This window comes from Harpia harpyja, chromosome 10, assembly GCF_026419915.1.
Source record: "Harpia harpyja isolate bHarHar1 chromosome 10, bHarHar1 primary haplotype, whole genome shotgun sequence".
Lineage (NCBI taxonomy): Eukaryota > Metazoa > Chordata > Aves > Accipitriformes > Accipitridae > Harpia > Harpia harpyja.
In genome coordinates, this window is record NC_068949.1 from 26,864,846 (window position 1) to 26,890,226 (window position 25,381).

At 40.9% G+C, this 25,381-nt stretch overlaps 1 protein-coding gene across 2 annotated transcripts; it reads left to right on the top strand.

Moving 5' to 3' along the window:
• The first annotated feature begins 539 nt into the window (after positions 1 to 539).
• Positions 540 to 25,195, top strand: STAMBPL1 (STAM binding protein like 1). 2 transcript variants are annotated; one of them, XM_052799947.1, is made up of 11 exons: positions 540 to 730; positions 13,083 to 13,277; positions 14,189 to 14,406; positions 15,821 to 15,896; positions 17,344 to 17,439; positions 18,781 to 19,135; positions 19,759 to 19,841; positions 20,772 to 20,909; positions 21,557 to 21,669; positions 23,230 to 23,329; positions 24,889 to 25,195. In XM_052799947.1, the coding sequence occupies exons 2-11, from the start codon at positions 13,194 to 13,196 to the stop codon at positions 24,943 to 24,945; spliced, it is 1,320 nt and encodes a 439-aa protein (XP_052655907.1). In that variant the 5' UTR covers positions 540 to 730; positions 13,083 to 13,193; the 3' UTR covers positions 24,946 to 25,195. The 2 variants fall into 2 exon arrangements, with proteins under 2 accessions (XP_052655907.1, XP_052655906.1); XM_052799946.1 differs by having other exon boundaries at positions 543 to 730; positions 19,759 to 19,883.
• The last annotated feature ends 186 nt before the right edge of the window (positions 25,196 to 25,381 follow it).

The window sequence follows — 25,381 nt, forward strand, 5'->3', positions numbered from 1 at the left end:
ACAGACACCTTCCTCAGCAACAGTGCTAACCGGGTTTCCCCTCAGATCGCCGCATCCGAGGTTTAGATTAGCCCAGGTGCGGCGTGCTTGCCCGCCGGTACCCAAGGAGGCGCGGACTTAACTGAACCGATGGCCGGACTGACAACGCCAGGAGCGAGGGAAGCGTGGAGGGGACACACGCCAGGTGAGCACGGGCCATGCTGCAGCCCCCCGCCCCTCCCCTCCGTCCCCCTGCCCTCGCCCCCGCCGCCGCCTCCCTCGCCCTCCCGGGCAGCCGTTGGGCTGCAACGGCGGCCCCGAGCGCGCGGCGGCGCCCCACGGCCGTCGGGCTGCAGCGGCGGCGGACCCCGCGGCGCAGAGCGGGCCGCGGCCACGCCGCTCGCCCCGGCGGCGCGCAGGCTCCTCCCTTCGCCCCGCACCGTAACCTGGGCCGGCTGCGGCGGCGCAGGGCGCTCGGCTCCCCTCGGCTCGGCTCGGCTCGGCTCCGCGGCGCCGCCGGCACCTGCCGCGCCGTCCCGCCCCGCCCCGCCCCACCCGCCGCTCCTGCGCGGGGCGCCCGGGGCGCCGAGTGCCGGCGGGGCGAGGCGAGGCGAGACGAGGCCGGGCGGCGGAGGCCCAGGCCCCGGCCCCCCGCCGCTCCCGCCTCCCCCGCCGCGGCGGGGCGGGCGCCCCTCGCTTTGTCTCCAGGAGCACCGGCCCGCTGGGGCCGCGCGGACGGAGGCGAGATCCGGTAAGCGGCCGCCGCCTTCCCCGGTCTGGGGAGCGCGGGGCAGGGAGCTGGCGGGGCGCTGCCTCCCCGCCTCCATCCCGCCGCTTTGCGCCAGCGGCCCCCGCGGACTGAGGGAGAAAGGGACGGCGCCGCGCCGCGCCGCGCCCCCTCCGCGGCCGCTACGAGCTCCATCAGCTCGGCTGCCCTGGCGAACGCCCCCGGTGCGCGATCGGTCCGGGCCGTCCCCGCCTCGGGTGTCAGGTGCCGCGATCCCAGGAGGCCTGTCGGAAATCGCCCTCCTCCGGGCAGGGCGGACCTTTCGGCACGAACGGCCTCAGGCGGGGCGCGCCGCGGGGCACGGAGGAGCGAGGGAGCGGCCGTGGGTGCGTGGACGCAGCGCGGGCATCGTGGTGCCACCGGCGACTTCTGGGTGTGCGGGGCGGCGGGGGAGCGGCCAGCCCGGGCTGGGCAAAGCTGCCGGCTTCACTGCGCCTACGAAAATAGGCGATTGTGGTACAGTGGGTAGCAGAGTTCAGAACGCCGCTGCGTTTCGGAGAGAAAGCGAACTTAGAACAGTACTCTGTTCTTAAATAATTTCCGTAGGCATGTGAAAGATTAGCATCGGAACAGAAAGCGAAATCGTGTAAAAAAAGAAGAAATCGTGTCCGCTGGGCACCCCTCTCAGAAGCTGTTTCTGCTCTTGTACTTCATTTTGTACCTGCCTCGTTCAGACCTCTGTAGGATCTACGGTGCGCCTCAAGCGCACTGAGGAACGTAACTCGCTTCTCTCACACGTGGATGCACTGTCCTCTTTCAGGAGGGTGGCAAAAAGTCTCTTCTGGGGGAATTCCTCTTGGTTTGGAATTCTTTTTATTTAATATGCACATGGTTCTGAATGCTTGTCTCAGAAGTCATGGGCAGGAAAAACATCACCTTCTACTGAGAATGTAAAGTGGTGAGATTATGAGGTCTTGGATGGACTGCAGTTCCCAGGGAGTTCATTCCTCAGGTGAAGACTGGCTTTGAGAAAGTTCTGTCTTCGCAGAAGTGGGTTTTCGCCTCGTTGCAGGCTAAAGTGATTGACTGTCCAAAGCTGTAGTTAGCATATATTTGATAAATTGCCTTAGACCATCAGGTCCTAGAAAATAGGATACAGACTCAGAACTTCATGAAATATTCCTGGGAGAATGGAGTCCAGGTTTGTTGTTGTGGGTGTTGCTGAGGCAATATATTGTGTTACTCTGTAACAGCTGGGTTTCCTGACTGGCTAAATGTATTACTGCCTGGTATATTGCATGCCTAGGTGCTAAAGGTACCAACAACTAAACCAAAGGCTGGTGCTGACAAGTCCAGAGTTTCATGGATCACAGGAGAGTGTAGGAAGCATTCCTCCCAAACCCTGTATAATTCTGTAGGTGCGACTTTCATAGTTATGGTTTTTTAATAGTATTTAAAATGGCTATAAGTGCAGAGAGGTTATTTTGTAGTATTATGATTAAAAACAGGGTTCAGTGTCTCGATCAATCCTGCAGTCGTGTATTAGTGATATTGCTGTGGGGATACTGTGAAGGCATTTCTCATGTGGTTTTCTTTATGTGCGTGAAGTATGCTCAAGGTCAGGCCTTAAGGCATTTCCTGGAAGTTAATCACCAAGCTGAGGAAGGGTATAGCTCAAGGTGAGGAGTGCAGTGAAATCTTCAACTGCTGATGGAGCGGCAAGGTGACTTATGCATTAAGACACTGAGCAAGTGCTGTATAAAAATAAATATTTGGTCTCTGCTGAACTTGTATGCGTAGTGGTTTTTTTCCTGTTCTTACCTGACTTCTGAGATTTTATTTCTGTGTTAAAGTTTACATTTCCAGTTTGTGTTCTGAAACTTAGTTTGCTGCCGTGTAATGAAAGTCTTTGTCTACATCTTTTTAATAAATATTTAACATTTAGATTGCCATGCCAGAAAACATGTTTTCTGGTCATAGTTTCCATTATAAATAGAAGTATCAGTCCATGAAAGCAAACGGTCTTGCTTGTACAGTTCCTGAATGATCTGCGTGTAGTGGCTTAGTTGCACAGGCATCCCTTTTATAAAAACCCAGCATTTTCAGTCTTACATGGATGATGATACCTCATGGTAATGCAGTGAGTCAGGCACCTGCTCAGACACAACCCGTTGCCTACCACTTCCTGCTGGCAGCTCTAGATGACTCACAGTTCAGCAGACAACATATGGAATTGCATTAGGGAAGCTGTGGGCTCACTACATAATCAATGTAGAAAGTATCTTCCTCTTTTAGCATCTCTGAACCACTGTCAAAAGGCCTTCAGAGATGTCTAGCTCTCTCAATTGATATAGAAAGGAGCTTGGATAGGCTGCAAAGATCATTGGACTCATCCTGAAGGGAAAAGCAAATAATTTGGAAATAGGCTCAAAGGTAGCCGGTGCATAACTTCACTGGAATGAATAGCCTGTTGGTCTTCCAGCGTACGAGATGTTAGCCACAAATCATTGTGCTCAGCTTTGATACTTTAGATAATTCAGATGACTTTCAAGCAGCCCTTGAGCTGTCTGTGTTACAGTCAGTGCTGCTATAAAACTTGTGTTTGCCATTGTCAATCTTAGCAAACTTACAAAAGAGAAATTAAATATTGTAATTATCCAAGTAGAAAAAATGGTCTAAAGCACACTGAATTCTTCTTGTGAAGCCAGACATTCCTGGTTTTTGTTTGTTTGGGTTTTTTTTTTTTTTCCCATCTGCTCATGGTATGAGACATCCTGAATCATCTAGGATAGGGCAGGAGGTCAAAGACTTCATTATGAAATCAACTAACTGTGTTATCTTGATATAAGCATTGTACTGCAGAAACATGCCAGATTAACTGGTAGTTATTTTTACTGGTTGACCACGCTCCATCCATTTACCTACAGGTAAACTATCGGGTTTTTACCTGCACTTTTCTTACTTAACCATTAGTGTACTAAATAGTCAGAATCCATTGAACTAATGTGCCAAATTATTTTTTCAAGATCTAAGGCCACAAGACAAGCTTCATTCTTTATAGACGATTTAATAGACTTCAGATGAACTGTGAATTTGTATATCAGAAATGCCAATTAAATTTAATTCTCCTTTTTTTTTTGTCACCTACATTATGAACAGTAAGAAGTAAGACAGAATAGGAATTCATCATCAGATAGAAACAGAAATTGATTGTTGCAACCAGTTACCCAATTAACAAATGTCTGTATTAGAGGTTATGGAGTGTGAAAGTGTTATAAAACCAAGTAGCAAATAGTGCCAGAAAAATCGTTGCCTTTTATAGGAAGAACAAGAAGGTTCTTAACCCTTCTATCCTAGTGGGACTTTGCCTCTGAGAGAAATAGGGCTACAGGCAGAAAAATCTGTGAAACCTGAGGATTTGCAAAGAATCATGCTTGCTTTGGTTTTGGAAGTCTAAGAAGTGTTGCAGACCTCTGTGCTGATTTTAGCCTCTCATTTGTTTCCCTTAGCAACACAGCTTCTTGTCTTCATGGTGGAAGTTAGTTTTATCAGTGATGTTATGTATTGCAGGTATCTTTTTTCAGTATTTCAGCTGAATCATCAGAGAAGAAATTATATAACAACAGCTAATTTTTTATTTCTGTCCCCTTCTGGCTTAATGTGTCCTGGTACACTAATTTTGATGGGGGATTGTTGTGAATTTTCTAAAGGAAGGAAATGGCACTGTTTTTCTACACCATGTCTAGAACATCCTTTTAGTGGGTCGCTGGAATGATGCCGTTCTGTGTTGCATAAGTATATTTCAGTGACTGCCTAAGAAGGCTATTGCTTGTAATCCAAGACATTCTAACAATGGTGATACTTTATCCGTTATGTTAAAAATGCTTTTCTGCTGAAACTGAACGGTGTTGCCAAAAAAGGGAGAGGGAGGGAGGGATTTTGTTTTGTTTTACACAAGAAATCACAAGAGAAAGAACTGTCAGCAGTTCACAGATGCATGTTTCAATGTTCGATATTTCCAGTCTGTTTTTCAGGACATTCTTTTAAAAGTGACTAATATCTTTGTAGACAGAGCATATTAATAAATCTGGTAGCAAGCCATCACCTATGTGTACAGCTCAAATGCATAGGGTTATGCTGTAGTAGCACAAACATATTAGATCTTGACTTCAAAATAGTCTGCATGAAAATGAATAAGAAAATAGGTGAAAGTCAGTGATCTCCTCTGTGCTCTGAAGCAATGGGAAAAGCCTGTAGGTTCTACATTCCTGTTCTCTGTAGGGAGTCATGTTGGACGTTATCTGCATATTGTAGTGGTTTATCAGAGTCTTAGCAGACCCAGTAGCAATCTAATTTTATTGATGTAGCTTCTTAATGCAGTAATGTTTGTATCTGTTCCAAAAGGAAAACTGTCCCTAGACAACAGCCAGTCAATGATATTCAAGTAGCTACATTAACTAATTGCAGTCATCCAAATATTTGCAGAACAACTTTTAAAGTCTTCAAATAATTGTTCTAACTTTTTTATCTGTGAGAAAACAGAACCTTGTGTCACTCACATTTTCTTTAGATGAAAATAATGCTCAGTTTTGTGTTATAAGATACAGCACTGAGTGGCATAACCATATAGGCAAGACTTGGGTTTGGCAGACCTGTGCATGGAGAATTTCCACTGCATGGTGATTTCTCCCTCCCAGTACCCAAGCAGGTGAAGCTGCTACTGTCAGCACGTCGCCGACACAGTCTGCAGAGGGACCTCCAGGCCGCCTGCTGGGAGGTGGGTGGGACTGGTCCTTCACAGCAGGTAAAAAAGAGGATATAACCTTGACCCACTTCTAAGAGATTGTATAGCTCAGCAGCTGCCTCTGGGAGATTGTGGGGCCTGGGAGGGGATCTTGGCAGTGCTGTTTAAATGGAGCCATGGAGCTAAGGGGCAGTGTTAAATTATGAACCATTACTGAGACAGGCTTTTCTAGACCCAAGCCTAGTAGCTCCTACTATGAAGAGCAATTTCTCCATTGAAAGACGCGGGCTTCTCAGCAAGCGGTTCCTTACGGTGCTTCTTTTCACTGAATGGCCATTCTCTTGGTTTTGGTTGTCTGGGTTTTTTCTCTGTGCAAGAGAATGATCTTGCCATGACATTCAGTGCTTTGTTGTTTTTTTCCAGAAGAGACTACTTAACTATACTAGCTGAATCACTTGCTGTAACAGTGAACAGTTGTTTCAAAAAACATGTTGACAGAAGAACATGCTGTTTCTTTTTGGAGAGAACCAACAGAAGGCAGTTTGCTATTTAGGCTGGTTTTCAGCATATTTTATATCAAACCCAAGTGTGTGTATAAATGATTATGTGCTGTGCCAATACATGGCCTAGCACTTCAAAAAGAGCTGAATGAGTTTGGTTGCCTGTATTTCTAACATATTTTTCACCAAATTCCCTTGAACATCCACTTCGAAGTTGTGGTGGCTTGACCCTGGCCGGATGCCAGGTGCCCATCAAAGCCATTCTATCACTCCCCCTCTCAGCTGGATAGGGGAGAGAAAATATAACAAAGGGCTCGTGGGTCGAGATAAGGACAGGGAGAGATCACTCAACCAATTACCATCACGGGCAAAACAGACTTGACTTGGGGAAAAATAACTTAATTTATTGCCAATCAACTAGAGTAGGGTAATGAGAAATAAAACCAAATCTCAAAACACCTTCCTTCCACCCCTCTCTTCTTCCCGGGCACAACTTCACTCCCAGATTCTCTGCCTAGCCCCCCTGCCAGCGGCACAGGGGGATGGGGAATGGGGGTTATGACCAGTTCATCACACGTTGTTTCTGCCGCTCTATCCTTTTCAGAGGCAAGACTCCTCACACTCTTCCCCTGCTCCAGCGTGGGGTCCCTCCCATGGGAGACAGTCCTCCATGAGCTTCTCCAACGTGGGTCCTTCCCACGGGCTGCAGTTCTTCACAAACTGCTCCAGCGTGGGTCCCTTCCACAGGGTGCAGTCCTTCAGGCACAGACTGCTCCAGCATGGGTCCCCCACAGGGTCACAAGTCCTGCCAGAAAACCTGCTCCAGTGTGGGATTCTCTCTCCACAGATCAGCAGGTCCTGCCAGGAGCCTGCTCCAGTGCGGGCTTCCCACGAGGTCACAGCCTCCTTCAGGTACCCACCTGCTCGGGCGTGGGGTCCTCCATGGGCTGCAGGTGGATATCTGCTCCACCGCGGGCCTCCCTGGGCTGCAGGGGGACAGCCTGCCTCACCATGGTCTTCCCCACGGGCTGCAGGGGAATCTCTGCTCCGGTGCCTGGAGCATCTCCTCCCCCTCCTTCTTCACTGACCTGGGGGTCTGCAGGGTTGTTTCTCCTACATGTTCTCACTCCTCTCTCCAGCTGCTGTTTCTGTGCCCGCCACAACTTTTTTCCCTTCTTAAATCTGTTCTCCCTGGGGCGCTACCACTATCGCTGATGAGCTCGGCCTTGGCCGGTGGTGGGTCTGTCTTAGAGCCGGCTGGCATTGGCTCTGTTGGACATAGGGGAAGCTTCCAGCAGCTTCTCACAGAAGCCACCCCTGTAGCCACCCCCACCCCCCCCAAAACCTTGCCACACAAACCCAATACAAAAGTACAGAAGTACAAGTATCTGGATCATGCATGACTTATTGCTATGAAACAGTCCTTTATCTTCATGTGGCAATGACTGGATGTGCCCTATTTCAAGTTTGCTGAGACAATTTAGTTCCATTATGGGTAATTAAAAGGTGGGTTTTGCACTTGCTAATTTGGCTATTTTAATGAGAACTGACCCCTTTATTGTTTAAGATGCATCTTTATTCTAGGATTCTATAATCACCACACTTCCTAGTATAGTAAATGGAATATTACTGTTTTAACTCCTCACAACAATACTAAAGTAAGCTTTTTCTTACCATGGGATGAATGCAGAATAGTGCTCTCAGGAATAGTTTGTAAAAAACAGAACTATGACACATTTTAGCTCCTATATTAGCAAATATTTCTACATATACTGTAAGGATCCAATCCCAATGAACCAAAGTGAATGATTTTGATGGGAAACACATCTGGGCTTTACATTCCACCAAAATATCAAGCAAAAGGATGAGTATTTCTGAAACAATCCACTATTAAAAAATATGTAAAGAATAAATCATTGGTAATGTCCCAAGTCCCTGTCATTCTTAACAGAACCTAAGCTTTGAGTGGAAAAAAGTGCTTTGGAAAATTTTACCAGTGATCTCTTTAATGCAGCTTTTTAGTAAGACCAATAGTCAAAATATTGACAGATGTTGCTGACGGCAGTGAGGTCAGTGTCTTATGACTAATTCACTTGGAATTTAAAAATATCTTACAAAGGGGAAACTAATGTTTCAAAGTAACTAATAACAATGTTTCAAAGTAACGAATGTTATAAAGTGGAAACTAATGATTAAACTAATGCTTATTGAAGTTAGGCAGTTACTTCTTTAAAAATCTGAAAAGCTCATTCAGCATTTAAAAACCTCTTCTGAAGAAGGAAAAGCAGCCTCAAGATGATGATAAGGAGCTGAAATTCAGTCCTCATGCTCTGCAGTCAGCTAGTTTCTGGGAGGTACTGGTACCCTGAGCTCCTCTGTGGCTGTGTCTTCTCCAGAAAGTCTGAGCAGTGCAACTCCTGCTGGGGCACCACCAGTCCCTGTGTGCATCCTTTGGCAGAGGATGGTCCTGCTTGGCTTCGTTGTCTTTGCTGGTACAGTCACCTCACACAGTCAGGTGAAGGACATGCCATACTAAATAGACATTTCAGAGCCAGTCATAGGAATGCATGAAGACTGATACAAGCTCTTTCTGCCCAGACTGTGAGCTGGCTCCACACAAGGCATTGCAAACACAAACTGTGTAACTTAAATAGTTCATACTGCGCTTGAGCTAATAAGTCTTGCTGTGCAGCCATGTGTGCCACCTTTCGCTTTCACAGAGCGCCGTTACATAGCTTGCAAACTTAGCTGGGTCATGCCTCCCGGGCTCTGAGCACAGGCAGAGGGGCTCTTGTTTGTCCACATCCATCCATCCCGGCAATTGAAACATGCCAGCATGCAGCGAACTGTGAGGACATTGGAGAATTTGTGATGAATTATGATATTATACCTCTCAGAAAACTATGAGAGTTTGTGTATGCATTCTCCAGATCTTCTCATACCACCTCTGTCTTACTAGCCTACTCTTGAGGTACTTGATGTATCTTGATATACTTATTCTATCTTCACGTACTACTATTTGCCTATACTTTTAAGTTGAAATTGCTCTCTCTGCTTTTCACTTCCCTGGTACTTGGCACCACGGTCTTTAGCCTGAACAAAAAGAATGACTTTCAATGCCATTTAAAATGCTTATTTTCTCACTTTGCTCTATTTCCTGTGGCTGAAGGCCTTCAATTTAATAAAGCTGGATTTTACAAAGGATTAATGCATAGTATAATAAGCTGGATCGTATAGGAAAACAAGTGGGTTTTGAGGAGGAAATGGGATTTGGTAAGGAGTGCCGTTACCAATGAAATCAAGAAAAGTTTCTTAACCGTTGAGTGAATTCTTATATTCTGATAATGACTTTCAGAATATTCATCATTAGAAAAAGCTTGATTTGCATGCTAAATGTCCAAACGTTTCTTCTTATTCAAACATTACCTAAGTCCATCTAAGTTAGTTGGAGTGCCCAAAATTGTAAAGCAGAAAAATGCATCTTTACTCTTAGAATTTAGAGCACTTTTTACACTCTAATAAACTAATGCATCTTTACTCTTAGACTTTAGAGAACTTTACACTCTAATAAACTAAGACAGCTCCAAGCTAGCATTGCTACTTATCCCTGGTGGTTGGGGTTGGAGTGTGGTTCACTGTATTAACATAACAATGTTGAATATTTAAATATAATTAGTTTCAGTTACACAGAGAGGTTTGATATTTGAATTTCTCTTTACTCTTGTAGAGTGAAATATAAGTGTATTTCCAGAAGACAAAGAGTCACTCATCAGGACTGGGCAATTCTTATAGGTGCTGTACAAGCCCTTAGGGTGCGTTTTCAAAGACAGCTCATATCAGTCTAGGACAGCACTGCCTTGGAAAGGGGCAAGTCTGTCTGTTTTGCTGGCTTCATGTTTCTGCCTCCTCCCTTGCATTCAGAGTTTGAGAAGGAAGTAATTAAGTTTAAAAGTCCATTTGATTTTAATTTAGATCAGCTACAACTCGCCTTGAAGTCACTGATGCCAACAAAGTGGAAGTACAAAGAAGTATGGTGGGGGCGAGGGGAGCCCCTTGGCAGTGTCATGGCCTTGGACCAGCTGAAGGTGATTGTGGAGCTGCACCAGGAGGAACATTATGCACAAAGACATTCCAGGGAGCTGGCAGACATGCCTGTGGCGGTGTTTTTAGTAAAGCTTAACTTTCTGCATTTTAATTGGTTACAATTCTGGCCGGTGTGTCCACGTGTTAAGGATAATATATCAGAGTGCAGTCATAAGTCAGCCCATGTTCTTTTTAGGATTTTCTTTTTTTTTAATTACACTGCCACCTGTAATAGCTACTATAGTTGAGGCTCATTTGACATTTTTGTAGAATTGATACAAATTCATCCTAGTAGTTCTTTATTTACAGTGTCTGGGTTTTAATATGCTCCTGAAGCCAAATTTTAGAAGTCAGTTTCCTCTTTCATTTGCAGCGATTCTTCTGCTAAGCTCTTGCACTGTGGCTTGACTTGTGCTCTCTGCAGAGCTTCTTCATCCTTTCAAAGCTCTGACACAATTTTGAGGAAGTGTGAGTTTCTGCTGTTACCAGATGTCTCCTCTTTAAAATACCTGGCATTAGACCTTTTTTTTCTTATTTTTAATGCTGCTTTAGGTTACAAAAAAATTTTTAAAAATCACTGAATTAGCTTATAAAGATAACTTTTTTTTTCTTAGAGGCAACCAAGATGAGAAATGTTTGCAAGTAAAGGATTCCATGATGTCTTCCTGTGCCAGTTCCAAAGAGATTTTGGCTGGGGGATACCATAGGCTTCTTTAACAAAGACCTCTTTGGGAATACTGCCCCCCTCAAAACCAAACCAACCAAAACACCAATTAGTGGCTTTTGTGTTTCCACTTGCTGCACTAACATTTTTCCACTTCCCTACCAGCTAGGCTGAAAGGTCTTTAAGGTGTGGTAATAGTTGAAAGCAGCATATGATCCATATCCCACGTCCTCCCTAGGGAAGCATCTCAAGAGCTTTCTCTTAAGTGTCCATTTCCTCACTAGATTTTGGAGAAAGTCTGTAAGGGAGAAAGTGCTTGAAAAGCAGTTTTCTTGCTCAATAGTTGCTAACTGAAATAGGGAATTGAATAGAAATACATTTCTGCACCCTTTACTTTTGAACAATATTTTTTTTGATAAATTGAATTATGAGAATATTTTGCAGTTTGTCATACTTGGATGCATACTTTAGACCAAAATCAGCCTTTGATTCAGCTATCGTAGATCTCCCAGTTGCTTGAAGGGGAAATTAAAAAACAAAACAAAACAACACAAAACAAGACCACAAGTGATGGATAAATGAGTAAATAAATGGTTTTAAAATATATGCTTTTTAGCTCTCAGCTATGTTTTTTTAAATGTTATTCCTGAGCCACACAGAGCATAGGAATGCAGAGTCTCTTACTGAAGATTTTATTCCTGCTTGGAATCTGAGCTGCAGGGGCAGAAGACTGACATGATCTCTGTGCTGGCCAAGCTTTTAGCCCTCTCCTTTCACAGTCCACCACATCTACAGTGGTCCAGCTGAAGAAGGGTTTCAGGTGGAACAAGCCATAAGGCAGTATGTTTCTTGGTGTAGGCTAAAGCAAAAATATTTAATTATTGTTGTCCCACAGGGCCTTTCTGCAGTCTGTGAATAGGCAATGAATAGGCTGTCTGGCCAAGCTGATCATTTACATGAGAGCTCCACGTATGTACAATTAAATCATTTAGAGAACTGTTTCCACTAGCGCTGCAACCACAACTAATGTTGATGTCTTGGGTGTACAAGCCATGCTCCATTTTTTTTGTCACAAATTGTGCAAGCATTTTGAATACCTTAATTTGAAAAAAGCAGGTCTTGAAATTGAATTCACAGACCTGTGACGTACCTGATGATGAGAATAAAAATCTTGAAAATGGAAAACATGGATATAAAGTTAAGCCAGAACACATTCATTGAGACTGGGAGGTCATACATAAAAGCAGAGTAAGATTGAATTAATAAGGTGGAATAAGTACACCAGTAAGGGCTTTTGCAAGTAAAACAGGATGATTCTGATTATTTTAAAGAAAGTGTATTACTTAAATGAATTTAATCTCTCCTGTAATACTTGCACTAATTGTTAAAATTAAAGACGGATCTAATAGACACTGTTAATTTTTGGAAAAAAATGAGGAAGACCCAAATACGGAAATCAATACTTGAGAAATGCAGCCAGCTAAAAACACATTAGGGTTGTTTTTCTCTAACCCAGAGTCCTCTGGCCTCTAGAGAGAGCTGTGCTTAGAAAATATCTTTGCCAAACACACTCTTTATGTTTTTACAAAAGCATAAAGCATATTCATTGCAATATATAAAGTGCCTTCAACATTCAGGATCAAATCTGTTTAGATTGAGTGCACAGAAGTGAAAAAACACATTAGGAGCTTCATTTTCATATTTCCAGTGCAATTTAAATAATTCATTTCCCTTTCAGGGGTTTGTTGTTTTTTGGTTTTTTTTTTTTTTCTGATGACCAAAACATGTCTAAATATTTGTCTTTACTTGTTTAAAGCTGTGCAGGAAGCAATTACTATCAGTTGATTCATCAGAGTTCATTGTATTTTGAGTGGTGTTGAAGTCAGCAAGCTGTGCAGGTGGAACATGTGGTGCTTGAAATATTTTCTCTGCTTTATATTACTGATATGAGTTCATGTGATAAATTTTATTTTTAATTATAGGCTTAGCAGGAAAAAAGATGCCAGATTCACACTGTTTATAAATATTTTTGTCAAAACATATGCTCAAGGAAACACAGATTCTGTGATTAGTCTTTGACCTTTGAGTTTTTCACTTAATGCTTGAAAATTGGGGTTTTTTGAAGTTGCTGTAAAAATTGTAAAAATAATTTGTTATATTGTGTTTAAATCCACTGTAATAACATTAGAACAGGTCAGCTAGTCCACAACTGTCCTGTAAGCCCCCATGCATTCCCATTTTAAATTCTAGATGCCTGGTAAATTTTAGATTATTATTAAATATGTAAGTACTATGATACCGAAGTAATGAGTGGGTGCAGGCATGCAAACTTATGTGACGTTTGAATGTATTTCTAATCTAAATGACTTGTCATATTTTTTCCAGCACAAGACCACAATCAACATATCTATGTTCAAGTTTCCCTTGGGTTAATAAACCCTGAGACAGCTGGCTGCAAATATTGAGCGCTGGATTGATACTGCCCTTAGCAGTCAGATGGAGACTTTGGAGGAAAAGAGCGATCTCCTTGGTTTGCAGACAGAGAACAACATGGAACAACCATTCACTGTTAGCTCATTGGTATGTATTACAAATAAATGCTTTAATGGTTTAGCACTCTTTCAAATAGGAAACAATTCAAGAGGGCTGTTTAGCAGTGTTGGCTGTCAGCTACAAGGGTCTCTTCCTGCATGTTGCTGGTTCCTTGCACATTCTGCCTCATGGTTTTGTTGGAATTTATTTTATTTCTATATATGTGCTTTATGGGGGTTTAGCTTGTTTTGGTGATCAGGTTTTTAAGAAGTTGAAGTGAACATTTTGAATAGGAAGAGTAAAAATTTTCATCAAAGCAGGAGGAAACAACTTGCTGCAGCCCTTATTTAGCCACCTAACAGGAAGGTAATGACTATAATAAGCAGCTGTGCTTCTTCTTCAGTAGAATTAGTTCTAACTTCTTAGACTTTAACTGCCTTGTTTGAAACTGGAAATGAACATTTGAAGTGAACTGTTGACTGACCAGGGAAACTTACTCCTCTCTCTTAGCTGAACTATACCCAGCAGTCATACCCTATACATCATATAATAGGAGTCTGAGTATTCAGGCCCTCCACCAATTATCTCAATAACTTAAGGCAGAATCTTATAGAATTGGGGGGGGGGGGGGGGGGGGATTCTAAAGAGGCCACACTTTATGTTGCCTTTGATAATTTCTACAGGGTTTTACTTAATTTTTTTTTTTCCCCCTAGGATTTTTTTGTATTTTGACGATTTGGGGAGGAGAATAGATCACTTCTTATTTGTAATTGCAATCACTATTTATTTGCAATTGAGAAACATGTTGGAATGTTTCAGCTGTGGCTAGCGATGGGGAAACCAATGCCCATTTTGAGAAAAAAGCTGAAGATTTCCCTTGAGTTTCTTGAATTAGATCACTTACTGAAAGTGAAACGTAATATATGGTTCTCTTTGCTAATCTCTCTGTTCTTTCTCAGAAAAAGCTCGTAGCTATTCCTGACCATACAGACATCTCTGTGACCCCAGAAGAGAGAGTACGTGCCTTAAGCAAACTTGGCAGCAATATCACAATCAATGAAGATATCACTCCACGTCGTTACTTTAGATCTGGAGTAGAGATGGAGCGAATGGCATCAGTATATATGGAGGAGGGAAACCTGGAGAATGCTTTTGTTTTTTATAATAAGTTTATAACGTAAGAAGCCATTTGTAGTCATTACAACTTATAATTCTGAGTAAACCAAAATGAAGAGTTGCAATGAAAACAGGGAACCCCTTTAGATTAGGAGAAAAATGTTTAGTGTTTTCTTGCAGAATAGCTTTGCTCTCTGAAGATCTTTACTCTAACCACAGGCTTTGTTATAAATTCATCTCAACTGTTAGTCTAGTAGTCCTGTCTATCTATTGACTGCCAGGCTAATATACAGAGGTTTAAGTTTACTGTACCAGGCTATACTATGAGCACTGTTTCCCACAGATTATGCTGTATCTATCAGCATGTTGGTTAAATACAGCGTGTGGCTTAAAAAGCAATGTTTAGATAAGATTTCTGAGCCTTTAATAGTTATGCTCTATGAGCTTCTGCTGATCTTAAAGATGGTAATATTGCACAACACTTAAGAAAATGAAAAAATGGCTTTTTGCCTCTTTTTACTTTTCTTCCCCAAAAGGATTAAGTATAATTTATTGCTTCTTACAGGAGTAAATGCAAAATTCACTATATATGTTCATTATATGATTATTCTCCCCACCCAGAAGAAACCAAATCCGGGCAGCTTTCATTACAACTCTCAAAATAGCCAGCTGAAAAATACATCAGTGGCAGATTTAAACTTTTTAACTGGCTAGTTTTGCTGTAGGATTGATCAGTTTGTTTACTTACTTCTGAAAGGGTTGGGGTTTTTATATGCATATTTTAAAATTTTTATAATTGGAGACCTCCTTCCCACCCACCTTATTTTTCTCATACTCTGAAAACCAGACCAAATCTTTCTTATTCCACTGAATTTTACATGTATGTATCTCTATAAAAAGAGGGTCTGGAGGTGAACATTGCACAAATTGCTGAAAGAATGATAGCAGCTGTGTATTCCAAACTCTTTGCAGCTGAGTGTTGCCATAATTTAGATGTCTGGGTAGGTTAATAATACTGAAGTTGGCTGTGCAGCTTGGTCTGGTAAAAATAACTGCTTTAATGGTAGTCGCTGCTGCATTCTGGACTTCCCATTTAAGATGCAGCATTTCAGCTAAGGACAGATAAAGACAGTAGAAATAGGATTTATTAACTCTGGCTAGGGTGGAGGGTGCTTATGAGGGCTGTTTTTAAGTGCTGTCTGTTAGTTAGTCCTTTTTTTCACCCAACCCACTACAATGAAAACGAAAATATATTCAGATGTAGAAAATAATCTCCTGTCATTACCGTATGTGTCCCATACAAGTCTATACAAGAATGTCAGTGTTAGTTTAAACAAATGTGTAGAAACCTGCTCCAAGTCATCTGGAATTCAGTGTTTAACAGTTACGTGAAACTTATTTGTCTGCCAACATAAAAGCTATTGCGGATATTCCTCTGGCTACTGAGGTGAATACATGCATGTTTAATTTTCTAGGTTGTTTGTAGAAAAGCTGCCCAGTCACCGAGACTATCATCAATGTGCAGTACCAGAAAAACAAGATATTATTAAGGTAGGGTTGTGGTTTCCTAGCCTTTAAGAAATATTTCCCCCAGAATCTGTCCATTCTTTCCTAGCACTCCTCTTCTCCCAGTACACACATAGCCCACGGCAACCACCACAGCTTGAATTTCTGATACCTCTCTGCACTAGTCATTCATGTTTTATTTTGGTTTAATCACTTGATCATTACTGGAAATGAAATTGTTCTAAAAGGTGAACAAGAATGGTCTCTGAATAAGTTGGTAGACTTTTGGAAACCTAGGTACAGCTACTTCTGAAAGTTTACATATTAAACATACACTAATTTAACAACACTTAAGAGTTTGATTCTGGTCCCAGTTATGTGAGTGGCTAATGGTCCAAACTGACTATTGCAAAGAGAGGAAAAGAGAGATATGTGGCACTACTGGTGTCTGTGCATTATTTGATTACCCTGCTAAATAATCAGAGTATATTTTTGCTTTCTTTATTACCAAATATATATTTACTTAGTTCTTACAAGATTTTTTTTTCTCTACTTGTATACAAAATAGTTTCACTTTTTTTTTCCCCCTGAAAAAGAAATTTCAAATACAGCCTTATACTGAGCTTAAAACATCTGGAATTGCCCAATGAGAATTATTAGAATAAGCATAAGTGTCTCTTGCTTCACGCTGCCATATTCACATACTTTCTCTACTGTTACAGCTTAGTAAAGTTATATTCAAAGCCAAAATGCTTCATGCCAAATTTTTCACTGTGGGCCACCATCTAGGAAAACACCCCTGTTGAGAAAGGGCATCTAACATGTGCTCCCTCCTATGGCACTTAGTAGGATTAAGCACATGGTCTCCCTCCCTTGCCTACAGCCTCTAAATTATTTTGTAGTAGCCTCTGCATCAGTAGAAAACATTGGGCATTGTTTTTGTTTTACAAAAGAAATTTGTTTTGTCTGCCAGGGCTGTCACAGGAAGCTATATTTGTAGCTATATCTGCAAATAAACACACACACACACACACCCCTCCCCCCCCAGAAATGGGCATATTCAGTCATATTTCTGTCCAGGGAGTCCCAGAGAAAAATGTGATGATCTTACTTGAAACATTGAAAGTTGGATTTAGCTTTTTTTTTAAATAAATTACACCTACAACAAAAATGTTAGTCATCACACAGCTATTAAACAAAACAGAGATAACAGATTGCTAGAAAAAGGACTAATCTTTCCTTGAGATAAGAAGTACTCGTATCACACCTTTCACTGACATAAATTAATATAGCTTTATTGAGATCAGTGTACTATAGAAGTTTCATAAGCTGATGATTTAGTGTGTATTTCTCCCTTTCTTTCCTGGGAGAAGAGCAGTATTTTTTTTATTTTGTATTTTTTTAAATTTGTATTACAGATGAGTTTCTTTTCCAGGTGGTTCTTTTAAAAAGTGAAAAATAAACTTGTTTGTCTTTCTTCCCCACCCCAAAGAAATTGAAGGAGGTTGCATTTCCACGGACAGATGAATTGAAGAGAGATCTTTTAAAAAAATATAACTTAGAATATCAAGAATACATGCAAAACAAAGTAAGTTTTATATGGTTATTAAATCTTTGATACAATATTTTTTCTGTCCTATGAATCTTCTTAGAAATTAAGCAGTAAAATGCCAGTTCTACAAGAACATAATCATTTCACGGGCTGCTTAGAATGACTTCTCACTTCTTCTCACGGTCTAATCGGTTGGTCATTTGAAAATAAGTAATAAAAGTGTGTGTTTGGAAACAAACATGCTGTGATATTTATGTAATATCAGTGTATGAATATCTGAATAGTCCTGGGTACACTCTGATTTTGTTTTATAAAGAGGATACTGTTCAGACACTTGCATGAGTATGTGGAAAAAGTCTCTTGGCTCCGAAAGTGCTCGAGTTTGAAGCGATCCTCTTTGAGTCTTTAAGTAACTGTAAATACTTGCATCTTGTGTATTGAAGTCACTGAAAACAGGACCTGTAGTTTTAAAAACTTGTCTTGGAAAGAGCATCTGAGAAAAAACACCTTTTCTTTTCTTCCCTTGAAATGGACCTAGAGAATTAAGAAGAAAACAATAAACCACAATCCAACCCAATGCCCACACCTGTCACTGACTGGTTTGAGGTTTTCTTTCCTGTTCTATTTTGTTCATGACATTTAAGAAATTACTTTGCTCTGGTTTTTTTTCCTTTGTTTCTGGAGATGCTTGATGCTCTCCTTTACCAGGGAGCAGGAAGGGCTGTTGAAACCTGAAGCTTCTCTTGCAGTCTGTGAGACAGCAGGTGGCTTGGAGGCAAGGGGGCATAGACCAGAGTGGGGAAGGCACCTACTGTGTCTGAGGCTGGGGAGTCTAGGCACCAAAGCCAGGTTAAGCAATCCAGGGAAAGCTCAGGAAGGAAAGTGGCAGAAGAAAGTCAACAAACCTATCCAAACAGCAGCGACAAGCAACAAAACCAGATAACAAAATGGATTATGAAATCTACCCAGAAACCCCACGTGCTTATGGATCTGCTGTTGCATTGAAAATTGTAAGGGCTTACACTTGTGTCTAGTCTCTTTACCGTCACTGTTCTGAAAAGCCTTTTTCTAATGACTTTATTATAATGGGGAAATGAGGCCAGCGCTATCAGTACTGAAGTAAAAACACAAAGCACCGCAGGTATGCAGATTGGAAGCTTTGTGATAGGAATTCCTTACTTACTGTATTTCCTTCCATATCACAGTACTTTTGGGGATATAGTTGTATTTGCCAGTTGAGCAAATGGGTTCCAAAAGGCTTAATTTTTAATGACAGGATTTAATGGTTTTATTAAACAATTAGATTCCTTCTTTCCCTTCATTTTTTGTAGCTTTTTTTAGTGTTCTGAGAATGTCACTCTTTTGCATATGTTTCAGAACAAATGTAAAACGGAATTTCTGAAGAAACTAGAGCATCAAAAGCTAATAGAGGCAGAGAAGAAACGAATCGCACATATGCGGCAACAGCAGCTTGAATCAGAACAGTTTCAATTCTTTGAGGATCAACTAAAGAAGCAAGAACTAGCTCGAGATCAGAAAACCAAAGAGGGCATGGTTATGTCTGAACAGATAGATGGAAGTATGCTATCTTGTATTTCTGTACCACAGAACAGTTCCTTATCTACTGCACTGCTAGAGAAAAAGGAGAGGAGCGGCATATCTGGCTGCACTGGACATTCACCTCCAGTAAACCGGGTCTTAAAGCCAGCAGCTACTTTAAGTGCTGTTCAGAGTAAGTGCAGAGACCTCTTTTTTTTTCCTTTTTGCAGCCTCTTTGCTGCTTATAGGAGTCCACATATTGCATATACATATGTATTTACTCACCGTGAGGATGTCCATAGTGAAATAAGCATGAACAGGTTGATGTACACACAACAGTTCCATATAGTCCCTTCATTTTAAGGGAGGAGATTAGGTGCACAGTTTCACATTTTCCAGTTGAGTACCAATAGATGGATCTAGAGATTGAGCCTTAGTGATCCTGTGGAATGAAATCTGAATCTTGCTGTGGACTTCAAGGGAACAGAAGCAGAACCTGCAGTGGTTCACCCTGGAAAGCCCTGGCCTGGGAGATGGCATCAGCTCACTGTCACCGCAGGGGCAGGCTACTGAGTGTATCTTATCTTATGGGCTGGTGACCTCAGTTTAGGGTGAAGTGCTTGTGCTGTAGATTTATACTCATTAGAAATCTGTGATGTGGTAAGTATAATTCTTTCACTTTTAGTAATTTTCTGTAACCGTGTATATTTTCTTATTTTAGGGAACTTCACTGTGTAAGCTGCAAATGTCTTTTTACGTCTTTCTCCTTTTTTTTTTTGTTTGGTTTTTTTTTTGTTTGTTTGGTTTTTTTGTTAGCTCAATTGGCCGAAGCACTCAGAGGCGTCATTTTGCCCAGGGATCTCTGTCACAAATTTCTGCTGCTAGCAGAGGCAAATACAGTAAGAGGAATAGAGACATGTGGAATTCTCTGTGGAAAACTGGTACAGTTTAACTCTCACATTTGTATGGGGAAGACATATTTGATAGTACTGTATTTTCCTGTAATGTATCAATTTCAGAGCAAAAGCAGATCTAAACAATTAGTCTTTAATGTAATTAACTTCATATTATAACCTGAGTGGTCACTTCAGCAGTGTGGGCTTGCCTTACTGGGGAAACATCTGATCAAAGTACACTGCTGTCATTATAAAATGTAGCAGGTTTTTCAGCATGCTGTACAATACAGGCTTTTTCGAGTACTTTCTCTGGCATTCATCTAAGGTAAGTGAGGTTTAGTTACAGGACAATGAAATATAAAGACTGTTAGAATCTACTGGAGTCATCAAATTCATAATGGCACAACAAAAAAGAAGAAGAAAATCCCCCCATCAAGCTGCAGAACGTCTGATTTTCAGGCTGTTTTTTTCCTTTGACCTAGATAACACTTCATGTCCTTTCAGAGCAGGGAAAGATGTCATGGCTGATGCTGGCATAGAAAGAATGTTAAAGATGATGTCCAAGTGTATTTGAATTGCATGAAGAGAAAGAATAGCAAGAGTAGTGATGTTCCAAGTTTCATAGAAAGTAGCTATAGTGTTATCAAACCTCTTTTTTCATGTTTTCAATTATTTTAAAGGACAACCTTTTCACACTGGTCTCTGAGAACATTTCAATACAACAATCTCATGTTATTACTAATATTACCCTGTATGTTTCAATGATAAAATGTTAAGGCATATTTTCAGGTGCAGTCAGTCAGTATAGCTGCACTGGAATCAGTGGAGTTACACTGCTTTGTTTTAGCTGATAGGCTGACATCTTTCAGATTCTGATTCAGCATTTATTCACTAGATCATTTCTTCCACTCTAAGTCAATGTTTGTTTTACAGACACATAATGAATTTACTATTACCCATGTAGTAGTGCCAAAGCAATCTGCAGGACCAGACTACTGCGACATGGAGAATGTGGAAGAATTGTTTGGTATTCAGGATCAGTATGATCTCCTCACTTTGGGTTGGATCCATGTATGTACAGCTCATAGATTCTGGCTTTTCTATATTGGTTCTGCATACTATGTGAAAAAAAAGCCAACCTGGAAATAACAAAGAAATAACTGGAATAATCCAAATTAACTTGCTTACTTAATTCTAATTGTAGTGATGTAAATGAGCACTAATGTTCACCACAGATGAGTATTTCTTAATGCAGTTGAGGCATCCTGTTGACACTATGTGCCTTCTTTTGCCAGTGCAACTTTTGTTTATGTTGATTTAGAGGTATTTTATTACTTTGTAATGCTATTTATTTTTCTACTGTATTCAAAATGTGGGGGGAAGGTATTGTGTTGTTTAAACTTTATATTAATTTATTTCACTCTTAGGGATTTTGGACAATCAAGTCATTTCCCTTTGTCTTGTGCTTCTTCATTCCACCCTTTCCCCCACCGATCAGAAAATTGCTTGTACATCTGGTTGTGAATGTGACTCCATAAACCTCGTACTGAAAAGCCCCCCTAACAATGTAGAATCTGGGTTAGCAGGAACTTAAGAAACCAACCTGGGGAAGTACTGATGCTTCACTTGTTACAAATTATTGTTCCTTCTTGAATGTATGTCAACCTTGATTTGTAAGAAATATTTCATGATGTTGAGTTTTCCCTTTCTTTTTGTAGACACATCCAACACAAACTGCATTCTTATCCAGTGTTGACCTTCATACTCATTGTTCTTATCAGCTAATGTTGCCAGAGGCCATTGCAATTGTTTGTTCACCAAAGCATAATGAGTGAGTTCTGATTTTTCTAAGTAATATTTAGATATTTTCCCCTGCTCCTTATTGTAAAATTTGATCAAATGCAAACAGCACATGTGAACTGGGATGAAGGGCAGAAACATTGTATTGTAAGTTTGTTTTCTTTAAGCTGTTTAGACTTGCATTCCAGTCAGTCTTTATGCACAGTATTGTTTCTGGCTTCTCTCTCCTCCTCCCTTCCCAGCCTTAGGTTTTAAATTTTATTTATTTTTATACTCTGCTTAACCAAGTAGTAATGACAGGAGCTGTTCTTCTGGAGAAGTCATTGCCAGTGCCCTACCACAGCCCTATCTTCATTCTGTCTGATGAAGGAAGTGGAGAGGTTAGATGTATTTCTCTAGCATGATATGAAAATTGCAGTTTGGGGAGTAGAGGGAGAAAGATCTTTTTTTGATAATAAGGTCCCAATTTTGTATTTCATAAAATACAAACAATAAGTATCTGGAAAAAACTAGAACTGTGTAAGTATTAATGCGAAGGTTTATAATGGAACAGGTTACATTCTACATTATTGGAGATATTCAAAACCTGACTGGACAGGGTCCTGGGCAACCTGCTCAAGGTGATTCTGCTGGAGCAGGGGCATTGGACTAGACAATCTTCAGAGATTCCTTCCAACCTCAACACTTTTGTGATTCTGCTTTGATGTGCTTGGCGTTTCAAGGCTGCAGACCTAACTCCATAGTTTAGACTGTGCATTTCTTCAGCCTTTCTTTCTGGCCTTCCACCGCTGTAGGTGACTTCTGTGAATCCCATTCTGGTTGCCTAAGTTCCTGTATGGGTCATTCAGGTAGCACAGCTGTAAATACAGGCTGAGTGGCAAGTGCACAAGCACTAGGCTTTGTAACCTAGAGCACGTCTGCATACCTTTTCAAATCTCTGGTTGTCTTTCATAGTTTATGCTGATAGCCTGTAACTAACTCTAACCTGTTACTCCTATCATCTGTAACATTTATTAATCAGGTGCTGTTCTGTAGTTATTAGGTATTAATGTTCTTTACAGAAGAGTGATTTTTCTAAAGTTTTATTCAATACTCAAAGTGTTAGATCATACATATGGAGCATTGCATTTTTCTAGTGCTTTGTATTACTTGATTACCTAAAAGAGTGTGGAGGATGGGTACTCTCACTAGTCACTTACATAGCTAGTTTAAAGACTGTTCTCTTTAAGTTGCCCCTCTAGAGTTCAATGAGTGAAATGCAATCCAGAACATCTAAGTTTCTGGTTTGTATCTGCTCCTGTATGAACTAGCCTCGGCCTTTAGTAGGCTAACCTGCCTAATGGGAATAGCACCAGTACTGTGATTTTTCTCTCCCTTTCCTCTCAGCATCCCTTCCTTTACAGGAATACAACTCCCCTTGATTCTAAATACCTTTAAGAATCCAACTCAGCCTTGGCTCCTGTGTATCAAAGGTCCCTGAGTACCATTCTGTTGTCCATCTGTTAAGATAAGCCAAGTCATTTCTATGTGGAACCTTGGACTTGTATTATGGAAGCAGTATGTAACAGGAGTTTCACCTTTTGCTTTCCAGCACTGGCATCTTCAGACTTACTAATGCTGGTATGCTAGAAGTTTCTGCTTGTAAAAAGAAGGGATTCCATCCACATACAAAGGACCCTAGGTTATTTAATGTAAGTATATAATCCAACATGGTTTTGACTATTCAAATTCTTGCCCGTGGTTCTGCTGCAAGCAGAGATTGTATGTACTTCAGATTATATTTCTTTCTAATTTTCCCCCCATTTTAATAATTTATTACCCTCCTTCAGTGACCAAGGCAAACATCAGGAGTCTACTTAAGCAGTCGACAGCAGCCTTGAGTTGAGTGTTACACACTGCCATTCAAATGGTGGCTAACCAGAGGCAGTTACCATCAGTCACCACTTTTACCTGCTTTCAGAGTAAGCAAAAGCCACAGTTTCAAATAACTACTCCTGAGCTCTTCAGTTTTTAAACAGAGAATTCAGTTTGTGTCCCAAAAGAACATCCTAGCTGCTAAAAAGTGCAGCTATGAGTAGATTAAGCCCCATTTCCTTCATTGCCCATAATTTTCCCCAGCTTCTCATAAGCCTTTCTCAGTAACTACCTTATCTCCACCATATCTTTTGATGTTTTAATAGAATAGTATGCTATATGTATGGCTGAACAGTATAGTCAGTCAGAATTATCAGAAATGTCAATGTTATGTAGAAGACAACAATCTTTACCTTTGAATAATTAAGTTTGGTTTTTTTAAATGGGTCTCACTTCAGATACAGAGCATCTCATATAGCTCAAAATAAAATGATCAAATGCAGAGAAGTAATACTGAAAGAAAGACATTGGAAATTACTTCTTTGTTGCAGGACTCTCAGAATGTCAGTATTACTCCTCAAAGGAGAGGGTGGGGGTTCTTTGTTTTGTTCTGTTCTTTTTTCATTGACTGTAGGGATAATGAGAAGGTAGTCCAACTCTGAAAAATTTTAAGACTTTTGTTCCAGATGGGTTCTTTTCAGTGGTCCTGTGCAGACTTAGTTCATTAATGAAGTTACTGGCTACTTGAGCTCATTTATAATCATTAGACACGCTGCTGCTATCACAGATCAAATATCCTTTCAAGTACAATCCCCAAGCCACATTGATCTTCCAGCAAAACCAGATCACAGCCTCGTTTCCAGGGGTGATCTGGTAAAAACTCTTCTCCACCGTCCCAGTACAAGCTGTAACTTAGTGATGATTGTGTCTAAAGACACAAATCTAGTCTTAAATGCTTAAAAAAAAAAAATCCGTCATGCAGGCGGACACATCTGAAACCACTGTAGGAAGAGAACAGAGTTCACGCTTTCCTTGCTGCTGTCCCCCATGCACGTGTTCTAATGCAGCACACACCAGCTTCCTTCTCCATTTCAGGCATCCCATGCTGTGATACATAAAGGATAGCACAGAACTATAATCTGTTTCACAGGCTAAGCCGTAAACAATATCCTCTTTAGAAATTTCTGATTGGATGTTGTAGTCCTTGCTTTATTCAGCAGTCTATACCTGTGACAGTCACATTTGCCTGTGAACAGGCACAGTGACAGGCACACACAAAGTTGGATAGATAGGCATAGTATTAAGCAGGCTCAGAAAAATAAAAGGAAACAATAGCCCTCATATGCTATTTTACTGAAACTGATTTCTGTGAGTAATGGGTTGATTTCTTCTGCAGCCATGTACCCACGTGTTCGGGAAAGACATAAAGATAATTGTGCTGGATCTAAGGTGATACGGATGGATGATAGCGATGTTACTATACAAATGGCCAAAACAGAAAAATGGATTCCTGTTTTTCCTACATTTTCAGAAAGTACTTTTATATTTATACATTTTAGATTGAATGGTTTGATATTTATTGCTCTAGCCTGTTTTGGAGTTATTTTGTTGCTCTGTCAAGATGGAGTTCAGTGGCATTACCCTATAATCTGTAAACAAATCTCACCTATAAAACACAACAATAAAATGAACTTCAAACAACAGTAACTGTGTTGAAATAAGTAATGTTTCTTTTGTCACTTGTTGGCCTTAATTGCTTTCCGAGAATTAGAGATTTTTAGCAGTGGTTGGCTTTTTGTGACTTCCAGCTATGTACCACTGTTCACTGCTGCTATGAATTTACATGATATGTAGTAGAGGCAAATACATCAGTTTGGGTGATTTTCTTT